Here is a 27,812-nt window from a genome sequence, read left to right on the forward strand (position 1 = left end):
TTGCTAGATTTTGGCCATTTGGAGGCAGAGGATAAGGGAATATGCATTTTAGAAGGTTGAAGCCTACTTGAGAGAAGGTAATATCCTTGCTAACCTTGAGTTCAGGGAATTTTTCCTTCTATGAAAATATATGTTATATGTTACGTGTGTGGGGCTAACGTATATAAGGTGACGAGCGTATATACGGATACCAAGTTATATCACGTTCGGGGGTGTAGAATTTAGGTTGTTTTATGCCTTGTTTTGACACATGTTTTATTTGTTTGAACACTAATTGCTACTTAAAAGTGCTTTTTAAATTAATTAGCCAAACACAAACTACGTCTCACTAACAGTACTTTTAAGATAATTGCTTTTAAAATAAGCATATTTTAGAAGCTTGGTCATATTTATCTAGTTATATGTCTTGTTAAGCGATCCTAAATAAGGCACCACATTAGGTCCAAATGAGCAAAAATTAAACTTGATCCAGAGATAAACAGTGATTCTTAATGAAAAAGCCCAAAAGGAGATAGATTTATTTCATGTTATGTCACGACCCAATCCCCGATTCAGTCATGATGGCGCCTCTTGTGAAGACAAGGCTAGCCAACTAAACCCAATACATCCTATTTAAAGCGGTTAAACAGTTCATAAGCAGTTTAAATGTGATTAAATGATTATAATTAGCGGAAGTACAACCCGACATATCCCAAACCGGGGTGTCGCAAGTCACGAGCATCTATTAGAGTATAAATACAACTGCAAGGATTGAAACATATAAAATAGGACTAATAAACAAAAGGAAGAGATGCGGTGCTGCGAACGCTGGCAGTCACCTCACTAAACTCCGATAACTTAGCCTCCGACCAGCACAAAACCCGCTACCGGGTGAACAAATACCTGCATCTGCACACGAGGTGCAGGGAGTAAAGTGAGTACTCCAACTCAGTGAGTAATAAAGTCAAATAATAACTGAGCAGTAAGAAATCACGAAAAATGCATCAACATGTTGTATAGAGCAGTCTAAAACCCTTTGAATAAAAGCAGTAAAACTGTGAAATCCTTGGAAAAATATATTAGCTCAGTTTAAACCTCTTTTAAAAATGACTTTTTCAACTATTACGCAAATGAATGCAAACGAATAGTGCAGATAAGCACGAAAATCCGCCCCTCAGGCACAACACTCAATTAACAGATAAATGTTAGGCGATCAGATAGATATCACATGAAGTAGCACAAACAACAGATAATGGCAGACAGATGAAGTAAAGTAAACACGTAGAACAGTACCAACACCGTTGCCCGTGCAACCCGATCCATATATCGCCAAAATCCTAACTTCGCCATTATCAAAATTTCACCTATCAACCAGAAATCGCCAAAATACTAACTTCGCCAATTCAAGCCTATTCCTACTCCGGACCTCCAAAACAAATTCCGATCACACTCCTAAGTCATAAATCACCCAACAAAACTAACCAAATCATAAAAATTTCGATCCGAGCTCATATACAAATAAGTCAACTCTTGGTCAAACCTTTCAAATTCAAAGCTTTCAACTGAGACTGTTCTTTCGAATTCATACCGATTTCTGTGAAAACCAAAATCAACGATTTACGTCAGTCACAATACATCATACGGGGCAAGTCATGCTCGAAACGACCGGTCGTGTCGTTACATCCTCCCCCACTTAAACACATGTTCGTCCTCGAACATACCCAAAGTTGTTCTAAAAGCCAACTCGTAGCTGAATAATTTTACCATGCATATATCCGGGGGTGATCCCACATCAACCTATCTCATATAGGTCTGATAACACATTGCAACTGAAATAGCACAATCCAATCTGGCCCATAAGCCAGATAATCACATTTCCACTTCTGAAACCATCAATACGATCAAAACCTCACACCTAGACTCCGGGAGGGGCCCCTTACGGCCTAAGCGCAATATCAAGCCATCTCGTGGCATCAAATCTAGGCCCTCGGCCTCATATCAATATCAGTATAACTCTGCTGCGACGCGCAGCCCGATCCCATAGTATCCTCACATCTGGACCTCGGCCATACTCAGTCCAGAAATCACATAAGCCCTTCAGGCGTTAGTAAAAATAGTAGTTCTCAGCCTCAAAACATCATTTAATATATCATTTTAGTTTCAAAACCGAGTAAAAGTAGCTGACTTGTACAACAGTGGAAAACAATATGACTGAGTTCAAGTAGTAGGACAAAACAGTTAGGAAATAGTGATAAAAATCTCCGAAGGGTTCAAATAGTTAGCTCGAAGCCCAAATATGGCAATCAGTCCAAATAATGATGATAACAAATAAGTTTCAATCAAATACGTGGTAAAAGCGTCAATCGGGACGGACCAAGTCACAATCCCCTACCGTAAACGACCCCACGCTCATCATCAAGCGCGTGTCTCACCTCAATATAGCACTACGATGTGCGAATCTGGGGTTTCAAACCCTAAAGATATCATTTACAATCATTATTCACCTCGAACCGGCGAAATCTCTAGCTCACGATGCCTTTGCCCCTCAAATCGGCCTCTACGCGCATCGAATCTATCCAAAATCAGAATGAATGCATCCCAATATACTAAGGGAACAAGCCCAAGCGAAAACAATCAATAACGGGCACAAATCCTGAAATTATCAAAAACCCGAGCCTCGAGCCCACGAGTTTATACATATCAACAACATCAAAATCGGAGTTCAAATGACCCCTCAAATCTTCCATTAAAGGCCTCTTAAACTCAAGCCCTAATCCTCCATTTTTAGCCCTTTAAACCCATTAGTTACAGCCCTAAATTCATGAAAATCTACTATATGAATGTGTTTGAAGTCCAAAATCCTTACCTCAACGAAGTCTCTTTGATTCCTCTCTTCAAAATCGCCCAAAGCTCCCAATTCCGAGTGCAAAAATGGCTAAACCCTTCAAAAATCACGAAGGAAGACATATATACATTCTGCCCAGATATGACCGCATCTGCAGTCCAAAATCCTCTTTTGCGGTACCGCATATGTGGTCAACACATCCACTTCTGCGGAGTTCGTTTAACCGGCATAAGCCGCATCTGCGAACCACTTCCGCATCTGTGTTTCTGCAGATGCGATCCCTTTAGCCGCTTTTGCGGTCCAGCTCGCCTGACCTATTTTTCGCTTCTACAATGATACACCCGCATCTGCGGTGCCGCATCTGCGGTGCCGCATCTGCGGTACACAAACCGCAGATGCGGAAATACCAAAAGCAGCAAATCTAAAGCTGCAACACAAATTCCAATTTCCCCGCCAACCATCCGAAATCACCCCGAGGCCCCCGGGGCCTCAACCAAAAGCACGAACATGACCCAATACCTTATTCAAACTTGTTTCAATAATCAAAACACTTGAAACAACATCAAATCCATTAATTCACATCGAATTCAAACGTAAGTTTTTTAAAAACTTCTGAAATACGCTTTCGATCAAAAACTCAACTAAACCACGTCTGAATGACCTGAAAGTTTGTGCACACATCACAAATGACATAACGAAGCTACATCAACTCTCGGAATTCCATTTCGGCCCTCGGATCAAAATCTCACCTATCAACCAAAAATCGTCAAAATACTAACTTCGCCAATTCAAGCATATTCCTACTCCGGACCTCCAAAACCAATTCCGATCACACTCGTAAGTCATAAATCACCCAAAAAAGCTAACCAAATCATAAAAATTCCTATCCGAGCTCATATACAAATAAGTCAACTCTTGGTCAAACCTTACAAATTCAAAGCTTTCAACTGAGACTGTTCTTTCGAATTCATACCGATTTCTGTGAAAAACAAAATCAACAATTTACATCAGTCATAATACATCATACGGGGCAAGTCATGCCCGAGAACTGGCGATCAAAGTGCAAATGCTCAAAACGACCGGTCGGGTTGTTACATGTTAGGCCCTTTGGACGGAATTTTGTACAAGAATTTAAAAAGAAACCAAAATCTAACTTATTTTTTCTTAATTTATTTTTAATTTATACGACTACTTGAACATTCTTATTCATGATAGGAATTATGTCTTGATTTTTGATACCTTATTTGGACATGATGGGCTAACTGTATATTGGATTACATGTTATAGCAGTAATCATACACAGTACACATGCATATATTATTGTATGCTTATCTCGCATATCCATATATATTTTAAAGATAACTCATATGCTATCACATGTTAAACTTTACAAATAATATTAAAAAAATTATACTACAAATATATATATATAACTTAAATCTTTTTCTATTTGAAAACTCAATATTGATTCCTAATACTCTAAAAAGCGATCAATATCAAGTAATCCTATTAAGCTTTTTTCCATACTTGAGAAGTTTTTAGGAGTTTTCTTTATGTGTAGAATGAACATGAATGTAGAATAAAGGATTCTCCCAAGCGTGAGCAAGCATTGTTTTCAATATAGGAAACTAAATGATTATCATTAGCTTTTACAAAATCAAAAGAGCAATTTGGTAAAAGAACATATTTTTTTTCCAATTATACTATGGCCATATTTGGCATGTTTGTTAGATTACCAAAATTTAATTTTGAACCACCTATATAAAGATAAAGAAAGAAACATATCATGAGCAAAAGCCAACTTATACAAAGCAAAATCACCTTGTGTGTTCATTCTCAAAATGAATTACCTTCACCTATTTGTTTTTATCTCTTTTCTTTTTCCTATCAATACATCAATAGCAATTGATGCCATCCAACTTCAGAGACCTTCCACAAAATCGATTAAAGTCAAAGAGATCTTTCATTATTTGAGACAGTTGAAAACATCAAGACATTTCAGGTCATCCATGAGAGAAGCTCCCGAGGAACCAGACCCACTGCACCATGAATCCATGCCACCCAAACACAACCGTGCAACAAGGAGTTAGCTTATAGAGGAAAAAAGATGAGGACAAGAGAGAGAAACCTAATCTCATAAATTGAATCAAAACGAGATTTATAATAATTTTTTCTTTGGTGTTTGTTTACGTGCTTTCGCTTTATTGCTTATCGAATTATTAAAATTTTGGATTATTATATGTTTTTTTCTATAATATTGAATTCAAGTGATACTACTTATGCCACTTAATTTTACTATATTTACTTTTGGAATTATTCTTATTGCTCAAGGCATTAAAGCTATCATATTCAACACTCTCAAATTTGGGGAACTAAACCATTTTCGATGCAAATATTCAAAACTCGCTTCTAAATTCTAGAGAGCAAGCAACAATAAGCGTAAAGAAATATTTTAGATCTACAAAGGGGCTACTTTTCATGTGTGAGTACTAGTATTTTTAGTTCAATTATCTTTAAAAAGCAGGATGCATGTAAGAAACTCAAGACTAATAGCGGTAAAAAAGGGATTGGGTCAAATTTGAAAAGGGCTAAAATCAGATTGAATAAAAATGATCTAAAATCTTATTATCCAACCATATTTGAGGCGAACGTAGAATGAGTTGAGTCACAAATGGGCGGGTTGAGTCATTTACGGGTGATGACATGTAGCTCAACAAAATCAAAATCATGCTTTAAGACAATAAATGATAATAAATCTAATGAGATATCATACATATACTGATAATATTAGAGCTAATCAAAATGAGGAATACTCAAATTACACCCCAAGACTAGTGATACGATGTCATGGGCTACTTAAGAATACAATACAATATTTTCTCAAGATACATCATTGGTTGAATAGAAGTAATGTTAATATAACAATGATAGATAAAGACTCCAAGGTACTGCGGATCCAAGCAAAATAGCTCACTCTCAAATCTCCTAAGTTAACTCCTAAGTAGTCTCCTAGGCTCCAGTAGTGCCATGGTTAATATCTGAATAAAAATATGCAGAAATATAGTATGAAAATAGCAACACGTAACCGTAAGTGTTATTGATAGTCCTCAACAAAGTCGTGGCGCGGATTGTCAAAACCCCCACTTTAAAACCTGTGGAGTTTATGTATAACATCAATAGTAAGAATGCACATAAATAACATAATAAGATATGCACAGATACAAAACTTATAACAAATTGACAAGAACCTAATATCACTAATGTAAGAAGTAGTTTGTTATTTATGTGGGGAATGTAGGCCTTTACCACATCGGTGGCCTAAAGCTACTTCATGGGCCTTTTACGTTCTTATCCACTTTATATATTTGACTAAGAATATACACTATTAAGTGTATGTGCAAATACTTATATATAACAAATTGCTTTTTACAATCCCCACTAGTTTGCTATATTTCTCATAACATCACGCATGCCGAAAAGTATCTTGTTTAGATTTGAACTTTTCATTATAAGTGTAAACACTTTAAAATTCTGAAGTTATTGGTATCTTAAAGATTTGAATCACAACTCTTTGTACCAAAACCGAAAGTATCACACATGATATTATTTTAGTAGCTTAGAAAATCCAATATATGCTTTAGCACATTTATGGCCCTGTGTTGATCCTGATTTCATGAATACATACAAGATCAATCCTTTAAATCTTTCTTGAAGCGGTACCACTTCAGTATTCATATAGGTTAAATTAGATACAATGTCCCTGTTGCTACAGATAATTACTAATTTTATTAAAATTTAAGTCAACTTCTTCGTGTAACAGTTTGCACTACAAAGTTTGCTATTTTGCCCCTGTTATTTCAGGCATTTAACAACTTATTGACTGCTCACATAATAATATATAGTACATTAGAATTAAGGCTCTGAAAGAAAATCAGTGCTTAAACGACACAAACAACTTGTTATTACCTTATTGAGCTTATTTTGCTAGAGTGTATACTAACTCAAAGTTGGGTTCTGTTGCTTGTGTTTAATTCAAGGGTTTTATCCCTATTCCATTAGAAGTTTGTTGTACTACATATCTCGTCAACGTTTAGTAAGAGGATCACCCAAATTCTTATTGGATCTCACATACATAATAGCTATAGGTGAGATCGCGTTCACGTAGAGGTAGGACTCTTAACCATCGTGTTCACGTCCCTGGATCCGTGTTTGCATAGGGTGTTTGAGGGCAGTGGTTATTTTGTTATTCGCGATGACGAGGGTCTTTTCGTGATCGGGATTCACAAAAACTGGACAACAGATATTTAATTTTCAAATCGAGGGTTTTGTTCCATTCTTTATCTTTTGAGCTAGAGACCTCGGTTTTGGGCGATTTTTGAAAAATATTTTAAGGAGTTGATCGGGGTAAGTGATTTTGAATCGGATTTGAATATACATGAATACATCATTCTTTTTACCATTTAATAAGTCTTTTGAGTTGGAAAAATTGTGAAAACTTCAAAAGCTATATTTTGAGGATTTGAAGGTCGATTTAAGGTTGGAATTAAATACTTTTAGTATGGTTGGACAAGTTATTGAATGGATACTTTCAAATTTTATAAGTTTGATCGGATTCCGAGATGCAGGCCCGGGGTTCACTTTTGAGTTGACTTTTTGCTTTTTGTTAATGATTGCAACTTTATTATCTGGAATAGTTTTCTATGGTTTGTATTTGTAGTATGAAGTTATTTTGTCTAGATTCGAGTCGTTCAGAGTTTGATATTCGTGGAAAAGGCTTACTAGTGGATTGAGTTAGCTTGTTTGAGGTAAGTACTTGCCTAACTTTGTGTGGGGCAATTATCCCTTAGGATTGGAGTTTTTTGTGTTAATTGTGGCATGTAAAAGCCGTGTATGCAAGGTGACGAGTTGGTACACAGCCTATATGTGGTAATTGACCGATTTAGGCTATTTAGTTTCCTTTCATGTCTTTAATTGCTTTGTCATAACATGTTATATCTTTCATCATTAATTTAACCTTACATGCCTTATGTGACATTGTTAAATGCTTGTCCCATATTTTACTTATTAATTGCCCTTACATGCTTAGTTGAAGTTATTGTTTCCGTATTGCCTTATTAATTAACTAACTCTTGAGGAATGTCATTAGTTAACTTAGAATTTGGTAATAGTTCTTGTCGAGCGAGAGAGCTCCTCCTCTTGTTGATCTGATGAGTGGTTATGACTTTTGATATGTTTCTTCATCTTTAACAGTGTACAAAGGTTTGGAACAATGTTTTATTTGAAATGAGGCTTATTACCAATACCGGGTTTAGTAATGGGTTATGGATTATATCTTGGAATATGATTATGGATTGATGCACTTTGTTTGAATTGATACAATGTATAGATGCGAGAATAGGATCTTATAATGAACTCCAGATGTTGGATATTGGGTTCTAAGGTTTATGGACTATGGCTGAAGAAAGATTCTTCAGTTAGATTATGTTGACATGCTGGATTGAGGTAATGCTTAGATTGCATGTTAGAGGACGAAAGTATGTTTAAATAGGGGGGATGCAATGACCCGACCGGTCATTTTCAACATTAGTATTCAGTTTGGTCGTTTGAGGTCATGAGTAGCTTCATATGGTGTATTATGAATTGCATGCAAGGTTGGTTTTTATTTTTGAGTGTTTCGGAATTGAATTAATAGAGTGATTCTCAATGTGGAAGTCTTAAGTTGGAAGAGATGACTAAGGTTTGACTTTTGAGTAAACAACCTCAGAATTGAGATTTGTTAGTTTCAATAGGTTCATATTGTGAATTTGTACTTGGGCGTACGTTCGAATTAGAATTTAGATGTTCCTAGAAGATTTTGGCTTATTCATCGAAACTTGGGAATTTGAAAATTTGGAAAGTTCATAAGTTTGACCGAAGGTTGACTTCAATGTTATCAGGCTCAAATTGTTATTCCGGAAGTTGGAATAGGTTCATTTTTGTCATTTCTGACTTGTATGCAGAGTTTGGTTGTGATTCAAAATGTTTAAGTATGATTCGGACTCGCTTGGCGAAGATTGAAGTTTTAAAAGTTAAGATAAAGATCGTGATCTTTGATTCTTGGTGTTAATGTTATTTGTGGTGTTTCTAGCCTTTGTATAGGTTTGGACGATGTACTTGGACTTGTTGGTATGATTGGACGGGGTCCCGAGGGGTCGGATAAGTTTCGGGGTGGTTTCGATCCATTTCTAGACCCTTTTCAGTTGCTGGTTTTTTGTTACAGGTGTATGAATCATGAACGTGGACCTTTGAGCCGCATTCGTGAAGAGTAAATTGTTGTTTGGGTCTTGTAAATCGAGATCATAGTTGTCATCTTCGTAATAACGTAGAAGAAAGTTTTTATGTCACTAAGCTGATTTCCGGAGCTAATATCTTTCAATCCATAAGGAATTTGGAGATGATCCAAAAACAAGACTTGTAGCCCATTGTCTCTAGTTATCACAAAATTAAAACATTTGTCAGTTGGAGTTTTCTATACTAAGTTATCTCCATTACACAAGAATTATTCATGAAAGAGTTGAGCATGTTTGTTCGAATTTGTTCATTGCGATCGCGGAGGTTCTTGGCCGCGATCGCGAAGGGTAAACTTTTGTTGGGCATTTTTTGAACCACGATCGTAAGGTTGGTGAACATGATCACGAAGATGGAGCCCTGGCATTGGTATGCAATGCCTAATTTCTTGATTTTGAGCTCATTTTCACAAATTTTGAGGCTTGAGGAGCGGACGAGGGCAATTTTGGATATTGATTTAACCCAAATCATGAGGGTGTCACGCCCCTTTTTCTCACGAAATCAGGTTTCGACGTGTGACAACTCTTTTAAGGAGGTATTTAAAGAGGAGAATCGCCACATAACGATTTTTAAGGTGCGTTAGGGCACCTATGTGCAAGTGACTCAAGCTGACTAGTTTGCATCACCAAAGATCAGGTAAGGGCTCGAAATTACCTCGAAGAGAAGGTATTAGGCACTCTTCGACGTCCACAACTGTGGATCCCGGCCGAACTTGAGTTACATGAATTAGTCAGATAAACAAAGACAAAGAAAGCAAGAAGTTTGGGAAGTTTTATTATCAACAGACTTTAAATAAATACAAACACTTGACTCACAGATAAATAGGAATAAGATGGGGGGTCCTAGGTTTTTTGGCCTAAAGGATTGTCACACTTCCTTTTTACTACCCCCATAAGGGTATAAGGGAGTTTTTTCCAATTTAAGTGACAATCAAAACGGGATTACTTATTTAAAAAATTCAGAGTCGCCACTTGGGATAATTTATGGTGTCCCAAGTCACCAGTTCAAATCCCGAATCGAGGAAAGATTGACCCTATTTCATAGTTCGCAAACACAGAAATTCGGGTAAGGAATTCTGTTAACCCGGGAGAAGGTGTTAGGAATTTCCGGGTTCCGTGGTTCTAGCACGGTCGCTCAACTATTATTATTGGCCTAATTATTTGATTTTTTACACGTTTTAAACCTATTGTGCATTTTTAACTCTTTAACCGCTTTTAATTATTTTTAGAAGATTCAACGTTATTTAAAACACGTCTTGAACCACGCCCCATGAAATGCACCTGCGGTTCGCGACACGTTATATTTAACATTGTTAAGAATTGAATTCGGGTCACATGAAATGTGCACCCAAAATTAATAAATAAAAGAGAACGAATTTATAGAACGTGCCTAAAGCAAACTACGAAAATTCAAATTAATAACTTAGTTTGCGAGGGTCATGGAAAGTTTAATTGATGGCACACCCCGATTTTATGAAGAGTTAGTATTAATTGTCTGAGGGCCATGGGTTATCTAACTTTTCTTATGGCACAACTCAAGTCTAAAAGGGAATAGGTGTTTTTGGAGGCAATCTAGAATTAATCATTACGCGCTTAAAGCAATCTACCAGTATTAAAGGTTATTTAAAACTAAATTAAAAATTCATATGAGGGCCATGGGTGATATAGTGAAAATGACACATCTCAATTTAACTAAAAGAAATACTTTAACTTAATATTTAAAGCTATTTTTATATAACTACTGAAGTTACGCTAGGCTTTCATGCGTTTGGGCCAGGCCTGTTGTAGGCAAAACCCGGCAGTAGCAGTTAAATGAGATACTGGGCTCGAAAATAAGGCCCAAGCACCATAAAACATACAAATCCCCATTTACGAGCGGTCCTGAGTTTAAGCCCAAAGAACAAACCAAATCTCTTCAAAAAATAGAGGCTGGGGAATGAAGGACTCGAGATCGAGTCGATACAATATATAAACGGCCTTTGAAACTCAAGGTTATCAACATGACCCTGATTGGCTTCCATCAATACATAGTTGTACACCAATCACATTTAATTCAATCCCCATCTAACTTATAGACAATTGTGTGAGATTTAAATCTCAATTAAACCCTTCTTTGACACATACAATAGCAAACAAACCTCATGAGATTGTCATGTAAACAAACCTGAATTTAAACATCAAACCAACTTTAAACATGCTTAAACGCAAACCAAGAGAAATTTAGCATATGGATCGACCCTTAGTGTAGTAGCCTAGAACATTTTCCCTATCCATGACATGTAAAAACCAAACTAACAACTAATAAGAGACATTGAGGAACTAAAATTTCAATTAACAATATGGCATCACATCCATAACATGAAAAAGACTAACAACAATGCATCTAAAATTAAAATATTACAGGTTGTGAATAGTGAAGAATACAGAAAGTAAAATTCAACAAGAAATAGGTTGTGTTCATCATATTTCTACATTCAAATTCCATGTTACACTTCATGTGTTATCCATCGTCCAAAAGATACCTGGAAGTTAAAGAAAAACAAGGAGAATGAGGAATTAGCAGCAGTAGCAGAATCAGCTCAACAACTCAGGAAAACCAGTTTCTTCAAACCATTTTGAATACCAAATAGATCAAGAAAAAGCTGTGAAAACTCTTTGATTACTGCTAAAAGTCAGATTAAAACCCAATTCCAGCAATTTGACCTCAGAATGGTGCAGAAACTTCTATATTTTTAGAACAACTTTTCAGCTGTTTCTAAGTTTTTATATTGTATTCTCTCCATTTCCCCTTGAAAAGAAAGAAAACATGCCTTTTATAGAAGACCTCTAGGGCAGCAGAATGGGTTTCAGGTTTTACCAATTACCCCTTCTTTGATTTATCACTTTTTTATTTCAGACCCCAAGTTTTAAACCTGTTTGCCAAACCAGCCCCTTTCCCTAACTTCCTGGAAGTTTCCCAGGCAGTTGTGAAAGATTACTCTAATGAAAATGCACTAAGTACCCTTTAAAATTCTGTTATTTACCTTCAGGTAACAACAGCTCATGGGTCCAATTAACCAGTACCCAAAACCAACCCAAAATGACCGGGCTTCCCTTGAAACCGGGTCAAAGATGACCCCCAAACCCATTCAAACGAAATGACCCAAATAAAATCAACTTCAGTGGTTCATGAAAATAAGAAAAGGAAGCAAATCCAATATTACATCATTTCAAAATCAAAACATGACTGAACAAACAACTTATTAGACTAAACTAAATAAACTAGAATAAAACTAGACTAACAAATCGAACCAAAACCTAATTAGCCTAATAAGAAGATTAACAAGAAGGACTCTCAGATGAACACACCTAAATTAATGGATTAATCAAAATGGGAAAACAATCGACTCACCAGAGAAATGAGGAATCAATGGTGAAATCTACCGTTCATGCATGAACCAACAATGCAAGACATCTCGGCCATATTTAGGTTTTCGATGGGGCTTGAAATGAGCTAAACTCAATACTAATCAATTGTTCTTATCAAGAACAATTGATCAACATAAACTTCAACTCAAAGCAAACCCTAAAAAAACACTTTAAATTCTGAAAAGGAAGCAAATTAGGGTTTGACATTAGATTCACAATTCGAGTAGATGTAGAGGGATTCGAGGGAAATAGTTCCGGGTTTTGGGAAGAGGAGAGGCTAGGGGTTATGGGGTGTAATTTTGTAGGCGGTTTGGGATGGCGCCTCCACCGAAGAGGGTGAGGGGTGTTAGGGTGGCGCTAGGGTTTGGTTCTAAATCTGAAAAGGTGAGAATGGAACCGTTTGGAAACGGGGGGTGGGGGTAAGGGGTTGTTCAGACATATATATTAGGGTATGGTGAGGAGTTCTAGTCCTTAGATTAAATGAAATCAACGGCTCGGATAAGAGGGGTCAAAAACAGGGTCGTTTGGTTAGGCTGGGATTTGGACCGGGTATGGGGTGAAGTTTGGGCTGGATTTTGAACGGGTTGGGGGAAATTTACCTGGGCTATGCCAATTTGGCCCAAAACTCAACAGCCTTCTTCATTTTCTTTCCTTTTTCGTTTCAATTTACAAATTTTCTTTTATTTTCAATTAAAATTAAAACATTAATTAACTCTTAAACTAAATTAACTTACAAAATTAAGCTAATTACTCGTCATATTATTTACAAAAATTAATTAACTCCTAAATTAAAAGAAGAACTATAAAATTTAAAATTAAAAAGTTAAAATGCAAAGTGAGTCATTTTTTGTGATTTTTCATTTTTATAAAACAACTAATTTACTAATTAACCAAAAATGTAAAAATACATCCTAGATACAAATACAGAATATTTTTTTTTATTTTCATGATATAAATAAAATTAAACATGCACAGAAAAATGCAAATAATTTAGAAAATTCTACAAAAATTCCTAAAAGGGCAAATAGTTAAAAAGAAAAATCTATTTCTTTAGGATTCTGTAGGAGTAATTCATATAGGGTAAAAATCACGTGCTCACAGCTTCCCCTCTTTGCTCGAAAACACGAAGAATTTTCGTGCAAAGATAAAGTGAGCGGATACGAGCGATTTTTGCCCGTTTGAATACTCCTGTGGAAAGCATTTTTGAAAGATTTGATAGCACCCTGCTTCTGATATTGCTAATCGAGGCCAACCCTGTACTACTATTGAGTAGAGAGAGAGGTCGAAGCAGCTTTTATCCGATTAAGGTCGAGATCGATTTAAACGGGGAGCTAGAAGTTGGAGTTGGGTGTTTATCTAAAGTAGAGTTGTGTATGTGTTCCAAATTGCACTTCTTAACATTTTTGGGTTTTTGATTTCCTTCTAATTTTATCAAACTACAATGCTAAATTAAACTAGAATAAGCTAAGAGTAAAATATTGCGGGTTGTTCAAATGGTTAAAAAGGCACTAGGGTAGTGACTTTCACCTAGGTGGTCAATTGATGGTTACTTGAATCTAAGACATGATTGACATATTTTGGGAATATGATATAACCGTTGCATGATTTTACCCACTCTACACCTCTCGGTGGTTCGATTGATTTTGCCCGAATTGACTTTCTCAAGACCAATTGGGTATGCAAATTTGCACAAGCAATCAAGGTTCAAGTCGGGTATTACTATCTCTAGGTTTAACCCTTTAGTTGGGACTATCAATCTCTTGAGTACACCCCAATTCCTTGTTAGACCAATTTCAGAGACTTAGGCTCTCTTTCTCAAGAAGAGCCAAAGCTAACTAAACACAAACTAGTGTTTGCAACCACCAATTCAACAATTAAACATGAAATTAGCCCAAATATCAAACACTCATAGTCAATCTAGACTGAAAACACAAGACCCATCAATTACCCACACTAGGGTTGAGCCAAAACCCTAGCTTATGGGTCTAGCTACTCATAATTAGAGAAGAAAACAAAGAAATAGATGAAGAAAAACTCATATTAATTAATTACTAAATGAAACAAGAAGATTCAATGTTGAAATGTAACTAAATTACTCAAAACAGCTAAAACTATGAAGTCACGAGCGCAGCTTTGAAGAGAAAACTATTTGATGATCTAAAAATGGGAGAAGAAGCTATTTACACTAAGTTGAAAAATCTGGACAAAAAATCCCCTACGGGACTAGTGCGGCCGCACTAAGTCTCTCGTCTGAGAATCCAACTCTCTAAACTCGGCCAATACGGACCACACAGAATGGACTACGGCCCCGATGGCTTCTAGTGCGGTCCACATGAAATGGAGCGCGGACCATATTAAATTCAATCTCCAAATCTGGTACTCTCTAATCATTGGTTTTGTGGAACGCACTAAATCAAGTGTGGCTGCAGTGACTTCAGTGCGGGCTGCATTAAATCTCATGTGGCCGCATTGCCTGTTGGCTTGGAAATCACCTTCTCTGAACCTCACTTGTGCTGACCGCACAGAATGGTGTGCGGCCGCATTGAACCTGCTTTGCCTGAGCTTGTATTGTCTTGGTACTTGTGCAAGTTTCACTCCTTTTTGCGTCGATCTTTGGCATCTTGTCACTTTGTTGATCAAAGTGAGCCTTTTTGAGACTATTTTGTACAAATTCCTAATCAAAACATAAGCAAGAAGGAGTATAAAATAAATCTAAATCCCTAGTTATCAACTCCCCCAAAGTTAAGCTTTTGCTTGTCCTCAAGCAAACAAATAAAACCCACCCTTTAAGAAAAATTCCAAGAACATTTAGCTGTCCTAAAGTGCCCTCATCTAGCATCAATTGGGAATAACAATTGCCCTCAATACAAATTAATCATTAACAACATTTTACTCTTTGAAACACCATGGATTAAGTGCAACACAAGAGCATCAAGAGTTGACTCAACAAATCAAAGAACTCTTTCTATTACTTTGGTCATTGTGGAACCCAAACTCACACATCCTCAACTCCCCATAAGCAAACCTCACCTTTAGAATAGTAGCACTCAGAATGAGGTTAATGGAAAATCACTCGTCTCTCTCAAGGAAAAGTCACGAGTCTGGCTCTAAGTACCATATGATTGCCCCTTATGTGAGTCACCAGTAATTTAAGTTTTATTAAACTCAAGATCATATTGGGCTTTTATGGATACATAGTGAAGGCTTTAGGTTTGGGGTAGGTAATATTTGGTCTAAGTAGGTTCCATCTTCCATTATGCACTTCATTTGTTTTATTTTGGCTCAAATTCATTTGACTTTTTGAGTTCTTTCACTTCTTTCTAAGGGGATGGAGAGACACATTGTCACTCTTTCTTATACAATTCAAATCTTTTCTCCTTTCTCAACTTTCTACACCTTTCATTCTTTGCTTTTCTTGTATCCCTTTTTATTCAATTCTACTTTGAGCATTCTTTTTGTCTTTTTTGCTTTTCTTTCTTTTTCATTGCTTTTCCTTTTCTTCATTTTATACCTTTTTACCACTTTGTTGCCATCCTCGTTTCTTCCCCCAAACTTATACTTTTGCCATGTGCTAAAGAAAAGATTAGGTGCTAAGAGAGGGTATCTTTTAGAACGGGTAAAGGCTTGTATCATGGTTCTTTGAAGGAAAAAGGTCTAAAACTCAAAAGGGTTGACTAGGGATCTTATCATTGGTAGGATATGGAAGTGTTCAAACTATCATTTGGACCAAGGAGAGCCTATAATCATGTCTCAAGTCAAAATTCACTTAGGATATCGCCTCAACAAACATTCAGGGCAAGTTCTAGACCAATGGCTCGGGACTTGGACTTGCAATGCAATTTATCGCCACACAAGCTATGGGATTGCTAAAGACACAGAGTCGGGGGCCCACAACAACCTTAGATAAGATTTGAGTACACAATGCTACCGAAAAACCACTTGATGATTATCTGTCAACACAAGAGTCTCAAGGTCACGACTTTCACCATCCTAAACACAACAATTTGTTTTTGACCATGAGATCAAAGGCAAATGTGCTAGGCCCAAGTGAAACTTTTCTTGAGGTACGCTTACCACTAACTACTAAAAAGCAAAAAGAAAACGAACTCAAACCCTTAAGAAGGTTGTCACACCATCCATCATTGGTAAGAGCCATCCGGTTCACACAAACTCCACCTTTGGAAAGAACCGTTGCATTAAGAAAACCAAAGGCTTATTGCAAACATTCAGAACAAGCAGCTACAAACATAAATAAGAAGCTAAGAGAGAAAATTACGAAAAGTAAAATGAATATATACAAGAGGGGATTTAATCGAATATACAATAGATGGGATGAATATGTACAATGTAACATAACTTTATATACAGACCCAAAGTAAAATAAAAGTACGAGAAATGTAACGAAATGTTAAAATTATATACAAACCAAAGATGAAAAATAAAGAAAACATAAAAACTGTCAAATATATACAATAATCCAAATCCATAAAAGTAAGGCCTACCCCCTCAAATGAAATCTGGCATTGTCCCCAATGCCAACTAAACCAAATAAGCACCAAAAAGAAAAAAAGGAGAAAAAGATATAGATACTCCCTATGGCTCGTCTCTCTGCATAGGCTCCTGAGTGGTCCCTGGGTCCTCAATATGCTCGGGAACCTCAGACTGGTTCCTTATGGAATGCTGCTCTACTGCTGGGACCTGGGCCTGGACCTGGACAGGCTCCTGAGGTGTATCCTATGGCTGACTGGAGGAGGTCTCCGGTGGGTCTGCCAACTGGATGACTGCATCGTCTGCTTGGGGAATCATCCTCTTCCTCTTGGGAGGCCTTTGGGACTGCTTAGGCTAGGGATAAGCTGCTGGTACTGGGTCCTTTAGCAATAAGTCCAAAGGCAGATGATTTGCCTTCATCTTGTCAACATCAACCCTCAGCGCCTTTATGGACTCCTTGGAAGCCCGCGTCTTCCTCAACTTCTTGTGCTCCTTAGCAAGCTCCTTGAGAGCCTTGCTGTGTGAATCAACAGCATCCATGATCACTTTCTGGGTGTTAAGGATTTCTTCTGGTTGGCCAGAATCTCCTTGAGGGCATCCTCGATAGAGTGCGAGACCTGCGAAGGCGGAGGTGCCGACTGAGCTTCCACTATGGGTTGTCATCACCCTGCATACTGTACCATAAGGACGGGGCCTTCGCTTTTACCTTTATATCAAATGGCCTCCTTTCAACTTTGAGGTCCCTGAAGTACATGGTCAAGAAGCTAGGGATGGGGTAGTTTCTGTCACCCTCACTGACTACCTACGTAATTACCCGAGACATTACCTTCCCGACATTAATTGGGTGCCCCGCCATGATCGATGCCACCAAAATTGGCCGATGAAGAGGGAGGGAGTTGTCATGAGTAGTGGGGTCCAATCTGCTACACACAAATATTTCCCACCCCTTGGCTTCGAAATTCAGACTTCTTCTCAAAATTTTCACTCCCGCATTTAGCCAATCGAGGGTGGTACCTGGGATTGCCAGATACTGTACCAACCAGGAACGGACCTCCTTGCCCAATTCCATCTTTGTCATATACAATTCCTCGTCCTCCTCATCAAAGCCAAGGTAATCATTTATTGTTTTCTCCTCAAAAATCACCTTCAGATTTCACACTATGGTCACTTTTGTGCCCTTTTTTATGTGGGCAACATTGGTATTGAATTCCTTGACCAAGTGATCATTTGCATCCTCACAGTTGTTCAAGAAATACTCCCAGCGAACGCTCTCCCTAAACTTCTTCCTCACATTGGGATTGTGAGGTAATAAGTCTCTATCAACAAAGCTCCTCTCCGGGATCAACTTCCTCACCGGCCACCATTCCCTAAATTTTTGATTAGAAACCTCGCTTACAAACTGGTCTTGCCACACTTCCAGGTTTCTAGTTCGTTCTACCCCACCAACCTGGGGATCACCCCTTTCTCCTACTACCTCTTCTCCTACTACACCCTCTCTGGATAATGAAGTTGTGAGAGAGGTGGAGTATTCATCCCCACTGCCTTCATCTAAGCCCTCGGACGACCAAGAAGATACATTTACTGACGCTTGGGCAGCGGGGGAAGTGGGAGAAATGTCTCTTAGTCTGTTTCTCTCCGACCATTCAGGGATGTACTCTGGGATTGAGTCTGAAGATATCTCCTAGGAGGGCTCGTACTCACTTCCAGGCATGTCAATGGCCCTATCAGCAGCTTTAATCATCTTTCTCATGTTTTTAATGTTTTGCCAGGCTTGAGCAGTCAATCTTACCATTTTCTCTTTCCCTCTGGGGGAGGATTCTCCACTGCTTGGTTGTTTAGAGCCTTTGCCTCTTTTTTTACCATTGTCAACCCAATGCGGACCACACAAAATGGACTGCAGTCCGTACTGCACTGCTTGTTTCAACTTTGAGATGGCAACCCATTGCGGTCCGCACAAAATGTCATGCGGTCGTAGTGGTCCACCGCGGACCGCACAAAATGTAATGTTGCCGCAGTGGCAAAATTTAGAGAACTGGACTTTTCATCCTTCATCAGTGCGGTCTGCACGAAATGTAGTGCGTCCGCATTGCAAAGTTCAGAGACTTGAACCATTTTCCCACTATGTCCTGCACTGCATCAACACAATCCTGTAGCATCTCACAACTAGTTAGTCCAAAAATAAATCCTATACTACAATGAAAACCAAAGAAAAACCAGAAGAAAAACACATGGGTTGCCTCCCAAGAAGCGCCTAATTTAATATCGCAGCACGACACAGTGTACCATCACATCATTTGAGATGAATAAGTGCCACAACGTGGCTGTCATCAATTTTTTCCAAGTAGTGCTTGACCCTATGCCCATTCACTATGAAAACTTCCCCATTTTTGTTCTTTAAATCAAGAGCACCAAACGGGGTCACACACACCACTTCAAAAGGTCCACTTAATTTTGACTTGAGCTTTCCTGGAAATAGACGTAACCGAGAGTTGAACAAGAGAAACAAATCACCCACTTTGAACTCCTTGCTACGAGTATATTTATTATGAAGGTACTTCATCTTGTCCTTGTACAAGGATGAACTGGAGTAGTTATGGAATCGGAATTAATTAAGTTCATTAAGCTGCTCCCCACAAAGATTTGTTGCAACATCCCATTCAAGATTTAGCTTCCTCAAAGCCCACATGGACTTGTGCTCTAACTCGACCGGTAGATGGTAAGCATTCCCAAACACCAACTGATACGGATACATACCAATTGGAGTCTCAAAAGCAGTCCTATAAGCCCATAAAGTGTCATCCAACTTCTTTGACCAATCGGTCCTATTAGCATTTACCGTCTTTGACAATATGCTCTTGATTTACCTATTGGAGACTTCCACTTGACCACTTTCTTGAGGATGATAGGGGGTAGAGACTTTGTGATTGACGCCATATTTTGCTAGTAAGGAATCAAAAGCTCTATTACAAAAATGAGACCTCCCATCACTTATGATTGCACGAGGAGTACCAAACCTTGTAAAAATGCTCTTCTTGAGAAATGCAACAACACTCCGGGCCTCATTGTTAGGTAAAGCCACGGCTTCAACCCACTTAAAAACATAGTCCACCACTAGAAGAATTTACATGTTCCCACACGAGCTAACAAACGGGCCCATAAAATCAATGCCCCACACATCAAAAATATCAACCTCACGAATGGTATTGAGAGGCATCTCATCTTTCTTCGAAATTCAACCCGCTCTTTGACATTCATCATACCTCTTCACAAGTTCACTTGCATCTTTGTACAAAATTGGCCAGTAAAACCCACAACTAAGAACTTTGGAAGCCATCCTCGCCCCGCCATAATGGCCACCATAGGGAGAGGAATGACAAGCCTCCAAGATACTCAATTGCTCTTCCTCCGGGATATACCTTCGGATCACACCATCCGTGCAAATCTTGAACAAGTATGGCTCATCCCAATAGAAATCCAAACTATCTCGCCTAAGCTTCTTCCTTTCGTTAGAAGAGAGCTCACACGGGATTATACCAGTCACAAGGAAATTAGCAATATCAGCAAACCATGGCATATAATTCATTGACACTAAAAGGAGTTGTCCATCGGGATTTGAATCATTGATCTCTAGGCCATCAAGAGGCCTCCCCTCCTCCTCCAAGCGGGACAAGTGGTCCGCCACTTGGTTGTCACTACCTTTCCGATCCACAATCTCCAAATCAAACTCTTGAAGTAACAAGACCCATCGCATCAGTCTACCTTTGGAATCCTTCTTCGTCATCAAGTACCGGGTGTGGCATGGTCGTTATGGATAATAACCTTAGCACCTATAAGATACGGCCGAAATTTTTCCATTGCGAACACAATAGCTAAAAGTTCTTTCTCGGTCACCGTGTAGTTCACTTGAGCATCATTCATTGTCTTGCTCGCATAATACACCGGATGAAATATTTTGCTCACTCTTTGACCCAAAACCGCCCCATCCGCAACATCGCTCGCATCGTACATGAGCTCAAAGGGCAAGCTCCAATTAGGTGCAGAAATGATAGGAGTGGTGGTCAACTTATGCTTGAGAAGTTGAAAGGCTTGCATACATTTTTCATCAAACACAAACTTAGCATCTTTTTCCAACAATTTGCTCAAGGGATTCACCACCTTCAAAAAGTCTTTGATAAATCTCCGATAGAAACCCGCATGCCCACGAAAACTTCGGACTCCCTTGACAGATGTAGGTAGAGGTAGCCTTGAAATCACATCAATATTTGCTTTGTCTACCTCGATACCATGCTTTGAAATTTTATGCCCAAGAACTATGCCCTCTTGCACCATAAAGTGGCATTTCTCCCAATTGATAACAAGATTAGTTTCTTCACAACGGGCCAAGACCTTATCAAGATTTTTCAAGCACTCATCAAAGGAATCCCCCATAACACTAAAGTCGTCCATGAACACCTCCAAAATATCTTCCACCATATCGGTGAAAATGGCCATCATACATCAATGAAATGTAGCCAGTGCATTACACAACCCGAAAGGCATCCTAGAAAAGGCAAAGGTGCCATATGGATAAGTGAATGTGGTCTTCTCCTGATCTTCCGAAGCTATCAAGATTTGGTTGTACCCAGAATACCCATCCAAGAAATAGTAGAAGGCACGCCCAGCAAGTCGATCTAACATCTTATCAAGAAAAGGCAAAGGAAAGTGCTCCTTGCGGGTCACTTTACTCAACTTGCGGTAGTCCATGCATACCCTCCAACCGGAGACGGTTCTAGTAGGAATCAACTCATTTTGTAAATTTGCAACCACAATCATGCTACCTTTATTTGGTACACATTGCACCGGTGAAGTCCAAGAGCTATCAGAGATGGGGTACACAACCTCGGCATCCAACCACTTGATCACCTCTTTTTTCACAACTTCTTGCATTGCCTCATTCAAACTCCTTTGATGCTCCAAGGAGGGCTTTGCATCATCTTCCAAAATAATCTTGTGCATACAGAATGTGGGGCTTATCCCCCGAATATCAGCTAAAGTCCATCCAATTGCCTTTTTCGCTTTTGAAGTACCGCCAATATGGCATCTACCTACATGTTAGTAAGACAAGAGGAAAGAATAATTGGCAAAGTAAAATTTGAGCCTAAGAACTCATACCTGAGGTGTGGAGGCAGTGGCTTCAACTCCAACACCTGAGGCTCCACAATCGAAGGTTTTGTTGGTGGAGTCTTTCTATTCTCAAGGTCCAAAGATAATTTCCTATGCTCATAAGAGTAAGAGCCCATTCCATGTAAAGTATTCACGCACTCTTCTCAGCCCTCATCATCATTGACACTAAGATTCAATAATATGGCCTTGAAAGGGTCCTCTACATTGATCATTGCAGTGGTGTCATCAATTATCACTGCTATGATGAGGTCCACAAAAGAGCTCACCTCGGTACAGTTGGGCTGCTTCATCGATTTGTAAACATGAAAGACCACTTTTTTGTCACCCACACGGAAGGTGAGTTCCCATGCTTCCACATCAACTAAGTCCTTCCCCGTAGCAAGGAACGGCCTCCCCAAATTGATAGGAACTTCATAATCTACCTCACAATCCAAGATCACAAAGTCAGCTGGCAAGATAAATTTGTCCACCCGGACAAGTACATCATCAATAATACCCAATGGTCTATTCATCGTTCTATCTACTATTTGTAATCTCATGGAAGTCGGCCTTGGCTGCCCAATACCCAAAGTCTTGAAAACCGAATAGGGCATCAAATTGATAATAGCCCCCAAATCACATAGAGCTTTAGCAAAATCCATACTCCCAATGGTGCAAGGAATGGTGAAAGCACCGGGATCTTCAAGCTTCAGGGACATTGAATGCACTATTTCACTAACTTGGTGAGTCATCTTTATAGTTTCACAATCCATAGACCGCTTCTTTGTTACCAAGTCCTTCATGAATTTAGCATAGCCCGGCATTTGTTCAAGAGCCTCCACTAAAGGAACATTGATGGATAAGCTTTTCATCATGTCAATGAACTTTTTGAACTGATTCTCATTTTTCTGCTTTGCAAGCCTTTAAGGATAAGGTGGAGGTGGCCTTGGAAAAGTAGCCTTGGCTTTAGGCACAACCGGCTCTGGCATGTCTATTATGTGCTCCCTAGATTGGTTCACATCATTTTGAGTTTCCACCTCGACATCTTGAATATCAATCCTCACTTCTTCATTCACATTTTCATCAATCACATTTTCAACCACCAAAGGAACTTCATCTTCTTGCAACTCAACATCATCACCACTCTTCGGGTTCACTACCGTATCACTTGGTAGCGCACCCTTAGGGTGAGTATTTAAAAACTGTGAGATTTGGCCTAACTGCACCTCCAAGTTTCTGATAGAAGTGTTGTGGGAAGCCAGCTGAGCATCAAAATCCGCATTCTTCTTCATCATCTATTCAAACATCATTTCAATTCTACCCATATCATTGCTAGAAGAACTAGGACCTTGAGATGGAAATGGGGGTGAATTGTTTAGTTGTTGGCACATTGGGGGCCTTTGAAAGCCTTGCCCTCGGTTTCCTTGGTTTCTATTGTTCCATCCACCTTGATTGTTATTACTACCCCAATTGTTTTTATTACCATTCCAATTTCCTTGGTTATTTTGATTGTTTTTCTGATTGCCCTGGTTATTTTTTTGGTTGTTGTTCCCCCAATTACCATTGCCTTGTTGTTGATTGCCCCAATTGCCTTGGGGTCTCAATTGTTGTTGGTTGGAAGAATTGCCTCTTTGGCCTTGATAATTATTTACGTATTGCACCTCTTCACTTTGTTCATCATAACCATCATTTTGAAATCCACCACAATCATTGTCAAATTGCTCTGAATTCCCTTGGTTTTGTTAACCTCTTTGTCTTCTTTTGTTGACAATCATGTTAATAGCCTCCATGGCATTCACTTGGCATGGATTTTGAACTTGTTGCAATTGTGCCTTTGCTAGTTTGTTCATTGTAGTTGTCAACGCAGCTATATCTTGCCCATGATCATGCAATTCCTTGTGCAAATGAGTGACTGTGGGGTCACCTTGGGGCACATTGACTCTACTTTGCCACACAAAAGAAGTTTCAGCCATCTCGTCAAGAATATCACATGCCTCATCATACGACAGCTTCATAAAGTTGCCCCCAGCAAGTTGGTTCACTATGCATTGGTTTGTTGTATTAATGCCCCGGTAGAAGGTTTGTTGGATCATCGCCTCGGTCATATCATTGTTGGGGCATTCTTTCACCATTGTTCTATAACGCTCCCGAATCTCATGCAAAGGTTCTGTGGGCTCTTGTTTGAAAGCCAAATCTCATCTCGTAATGCCGCCATATGCCCTGGTGAGAAAATTTTGCAATGAACTTGTTAGCCAACTTATCCCAAGTAGTGATAGAATGGTTGGAAAGTCGCTCGAGCCAATCCAATGCCTTCCCTCTAAGTGAGAATGGGAAGAGTCTTAACCGGAGAGAATCCTCAGACACATTAATTTGCTTGCTCCCCCAACATGTATCCACGAACCCCTTAAGATGTTTGTAAGCATTTTGATTTGCAGCGGCCGTAAAATACACACGTTGCTCTAGTAAGGTCAACATCACATTGGTTATTTGAAAATTTCCCGCCCGAATTCGGGGTGGGACAATAGCACTTGCATAGCCTTGGTTCGGAAGTACTCTAGGAGCCACTCTTGGAGGTGGCGGAGGAGGGTCTGGGATATTGTCATCAACATTAGCATTAGTCGGGCGGCCTCTACGTTGTCCTTGAGGTACAAGAGGCACCTCATCATCTCTGAAATCATCTACCTCCTCCCCTGCAATCACATTTCCAAGAGGGCCATTGGCGTTGTTCGCTGTCATTTGGTACCTGAGTTGTGACACAAACAAAATTAGTAATAAAGAAAGAAAGAAGAACAATACACAAAACTATTTAGATAGATAGCCAAAAACGTTAGCTCCCCGGCAACGGTGCCAAAAAGTGATAAAGGCCAACCCTGCACTACTATTGAGTATCAAGAGAGGGTCGAAGCAGCTTTTACCCTATTAAGGTCGGGATCGATTTCCACAAGAAGCTAGAAGTTGGAGTCGGGTGTCTATCTAAAGTGGAGTCGGGTGTCTAGCTAGAAGTTAGAATAAGCTAAGATTAAAATATTGTGGGTTGTTCAAATAGTTAAAAAGGCACTAGGGTAGTGACTTTCACCTAGGTAGTCAATTGACCGGTACTTGAATCTAAGACATATTGACATATTTGGGGAATATGATATAACCGTTGCACGATTTTACCCACACTATACCTCTCAGTGGTTCGAGTGATTTTGCCCGAATTGACTTTCTCAAGACCAATTGGGTATGCATATTTGCACAAGCAATCAAGTTTCAAGTCAGGTATTACTATCTCTAGGTTTAACCCTATAATTGGGCTATCAATTTCTTGAGTACGTCCCAATTCCTTGTTGGACCAATTTCAGAGACTTAGGCTCTCTTTCTCAAGAAGAGCCAAAGCCAACTAAACACAAACTACTGTTTGCAACCACCAATTCAGCAATTAAACATGAAATTAGTCCAAATAGCAAACACTCATAGTCAATCTAGCCTGAAAACACAAGACCCATCAATTACCCACACTAGAGTTGAGCCACAACCCTAGCTTATGGATCTAGCTACTCATAATTAGAGAAGAAAACAAAGAATTAGATGAAGAAAAACTCATATTAATTAATTACTAAATGAAACAAGAAGATTCAATGTTGAAATGTAGCTAAAATTACTCAAAACAGCTAAAACTATGAAGTCACGAGTGCAACTCTGAAGAGAAAACTATCTGATGACCTAAAAATGGGAAAAGAAACTATTTATATTAAGCTGAAAAATATGGACAAAAATACCCATGCGGGGCTAGTACGGACCACACAAAATCACGTGCGGCCGCACTAAGGCTCTAAGCCTGAGAATCCAGCTCTCTAAACTCGGGCAATGTTGACCGCACAGAATGGACTGCGGTCGTAATGGCTTCTAGTGCGGTCCGCATGAAATGGAGCGCGGACCGCATTGACTTCAATCTCCAAAACTGGCACTCTCTGATCTTTGGTTCTGCGGACCGCACTAAATCAAGTGCAGACGCAGTGACTTCAGTGCGGACCACATTAAATCTCATGCAGCCACATTGCATGTTGGCCTGGAAATCACCTTCTCTGAACCTCACTTGTGCGGCCGCATTGAGCCTGTTTTTCCTAAGCTTGTCTTGTCTTGGTACTTGGTGAAGTTTCACTCCTTATTGAGACGATCTTTGACATCTTGTCACTTTGTTGATAAAACCTGCAATCAAGCACAACTTGTGAGCCTTTTTGGGACTATTTCGTAGAAATTCGTAATCAAAACATAAGCAAGAAGGGGTATAAAATGTATCAAAATCCCTAGTTATCAGTTGCCTACATATCCTTGGCCATAAAGGAATCATATTAGTGTAGTTTGGGATGTTTTTGTAGTTGGGACTACCAGGAAGTTGTGATTTCACTGTTGCTGCTTCTGCTACTACTTGTTGAACCCCTTATTACACCAAGCCAATATAAAAGAAGCTAGACTAAACTATGATCTATTAATTACAAATATCCTATCTACATCTTCAAACTTTATCTTGCAATTTCTGTTGATCTGTTGATTCGTACTCTGCAGGTGAAATTTCTTTGTTGCTAACTTAAATTGCGTTCTGAAGTGCTTTTCCTTTGTTCTCCAGGTGGGCGCCTGATTACTGAACTTGATGTGTCTTCCTTTGAACATTGTTGATTTCCCGTTGTTCTCTAGGTGGGTGCCTGATTACCAATATTTGAATAGTATTCCTTTCCTTCTGAAACTTGAATTGTTTTCCCTTTGTTTTCGGGTGGGCTCCTGATTAATAACACTTGAATCGCTCTCCCTTTGTTCTCTAGGAGGGTGCCTGATTACCAACATTTGCAATGTTTTTCCTCGAAACATGAACTTCTTCCCTTTGTTCTCCAAGTGGGTTCCTAATTACCGACTCTTGAATTGTTGCTTCCCTTTGTTCCCCAGGTGGGCTCCTGATTACTGACACTTGAATTGCTTCTCCCTTTGTTCTCCATGTGGGCTCCTGATTACCAATACTTGAATTCCTCTCCCTTAGTTCTCCAGGTGGGCTCCTGATTTCCAACACTTGAACTGCTTTTCCTTTGTTCTCCAGGTGGGCTCCTGATTTCCAACACTTGAATTGTCTTCCCCTTTGTTCTCCAGGTGGGCTCCTGATTACCAACACTTGAATTGTCTTCCTTTGTATTTCTAGGTGGGTGCCTGATTCCTTGGTCCTGAACTGTTTTTCATTCTTGAAACTTGTGTTGTTCTCCCTTGCTCTCTGGGTGGGAGCCTGATTACAATTAGAATAGACAAAACAAAGAATATTTTCTGCTCCAGTTTGGCAGCTGGGCACGTCTGTGAGTGTTAATTGAGACATGTTACCAAATATCTCTAAGAATTTGAAAGCTAGATCACATTATCCAGAAGGGTCCTAAAAATTCCTAGTTAACTGACAGTTTTTTTAAGCTAAATGATATTTCCTAAAGGTATGACTTAAATCTAAGTCCCATTATTCAGGAGGGTCTTAAAAATTTCGAATTGAATCCTATCCTAAGAATGAAACATCGAAGCCAACTTATATTTCCTCAAGGTAAAACTTATGCTAGATCTTGTTACGCATGAATGTTTTGCATTTTAACTAGGTCCCATTGTCCAGGATGGTC

At 39.0% G+C, this 27,812-nt stretch overlaps 1 protein-coding gene across 1 annotated transcript; it reads right to left on the reverse strand.

Moving 5' to 3' along the window:
* Positions 1-22,352: 22,352 nt before the first annotated feature.
* On the reverse strand, positions 22,353-22,721 carry LOC138882988 (uncharacterized). The gene has a single exon (XM_070163640.1). It carries the CDS (start codon positions 22,719-22,721, stop codon positions 22,353-22,355), a length of 369 nt encoding a protein of 122 aa, XP_070019741.1.
* Positions 22,722-27,812: the final 5,091 nt, after the last annotated feature.

This window comes from Nicotiana sylvestris, chromosome 12 (assembly GCF_000393655.2).
Source record: "Nicotiana sylvestris chromosome 12, ASM39365v2, whole genome shotgun sequence".
Taxonomy (NCBI): Eukaryota; Viridiplantae; Streptophyta; class Magnoliopsida; order Solanales; family Solanaceae; genus Nicotiana; species Nicotiana sylvestris.

What these genes read in the sequence shown, in the direction of transcription:
- LOC138882988 (XM_070163640.1), bottom strand. Translation starts at nt 22,721, where the DNA reads ATGAATAGACCATTGGGTATTATTGATGATGTACTTGTCCGGGTGGAC.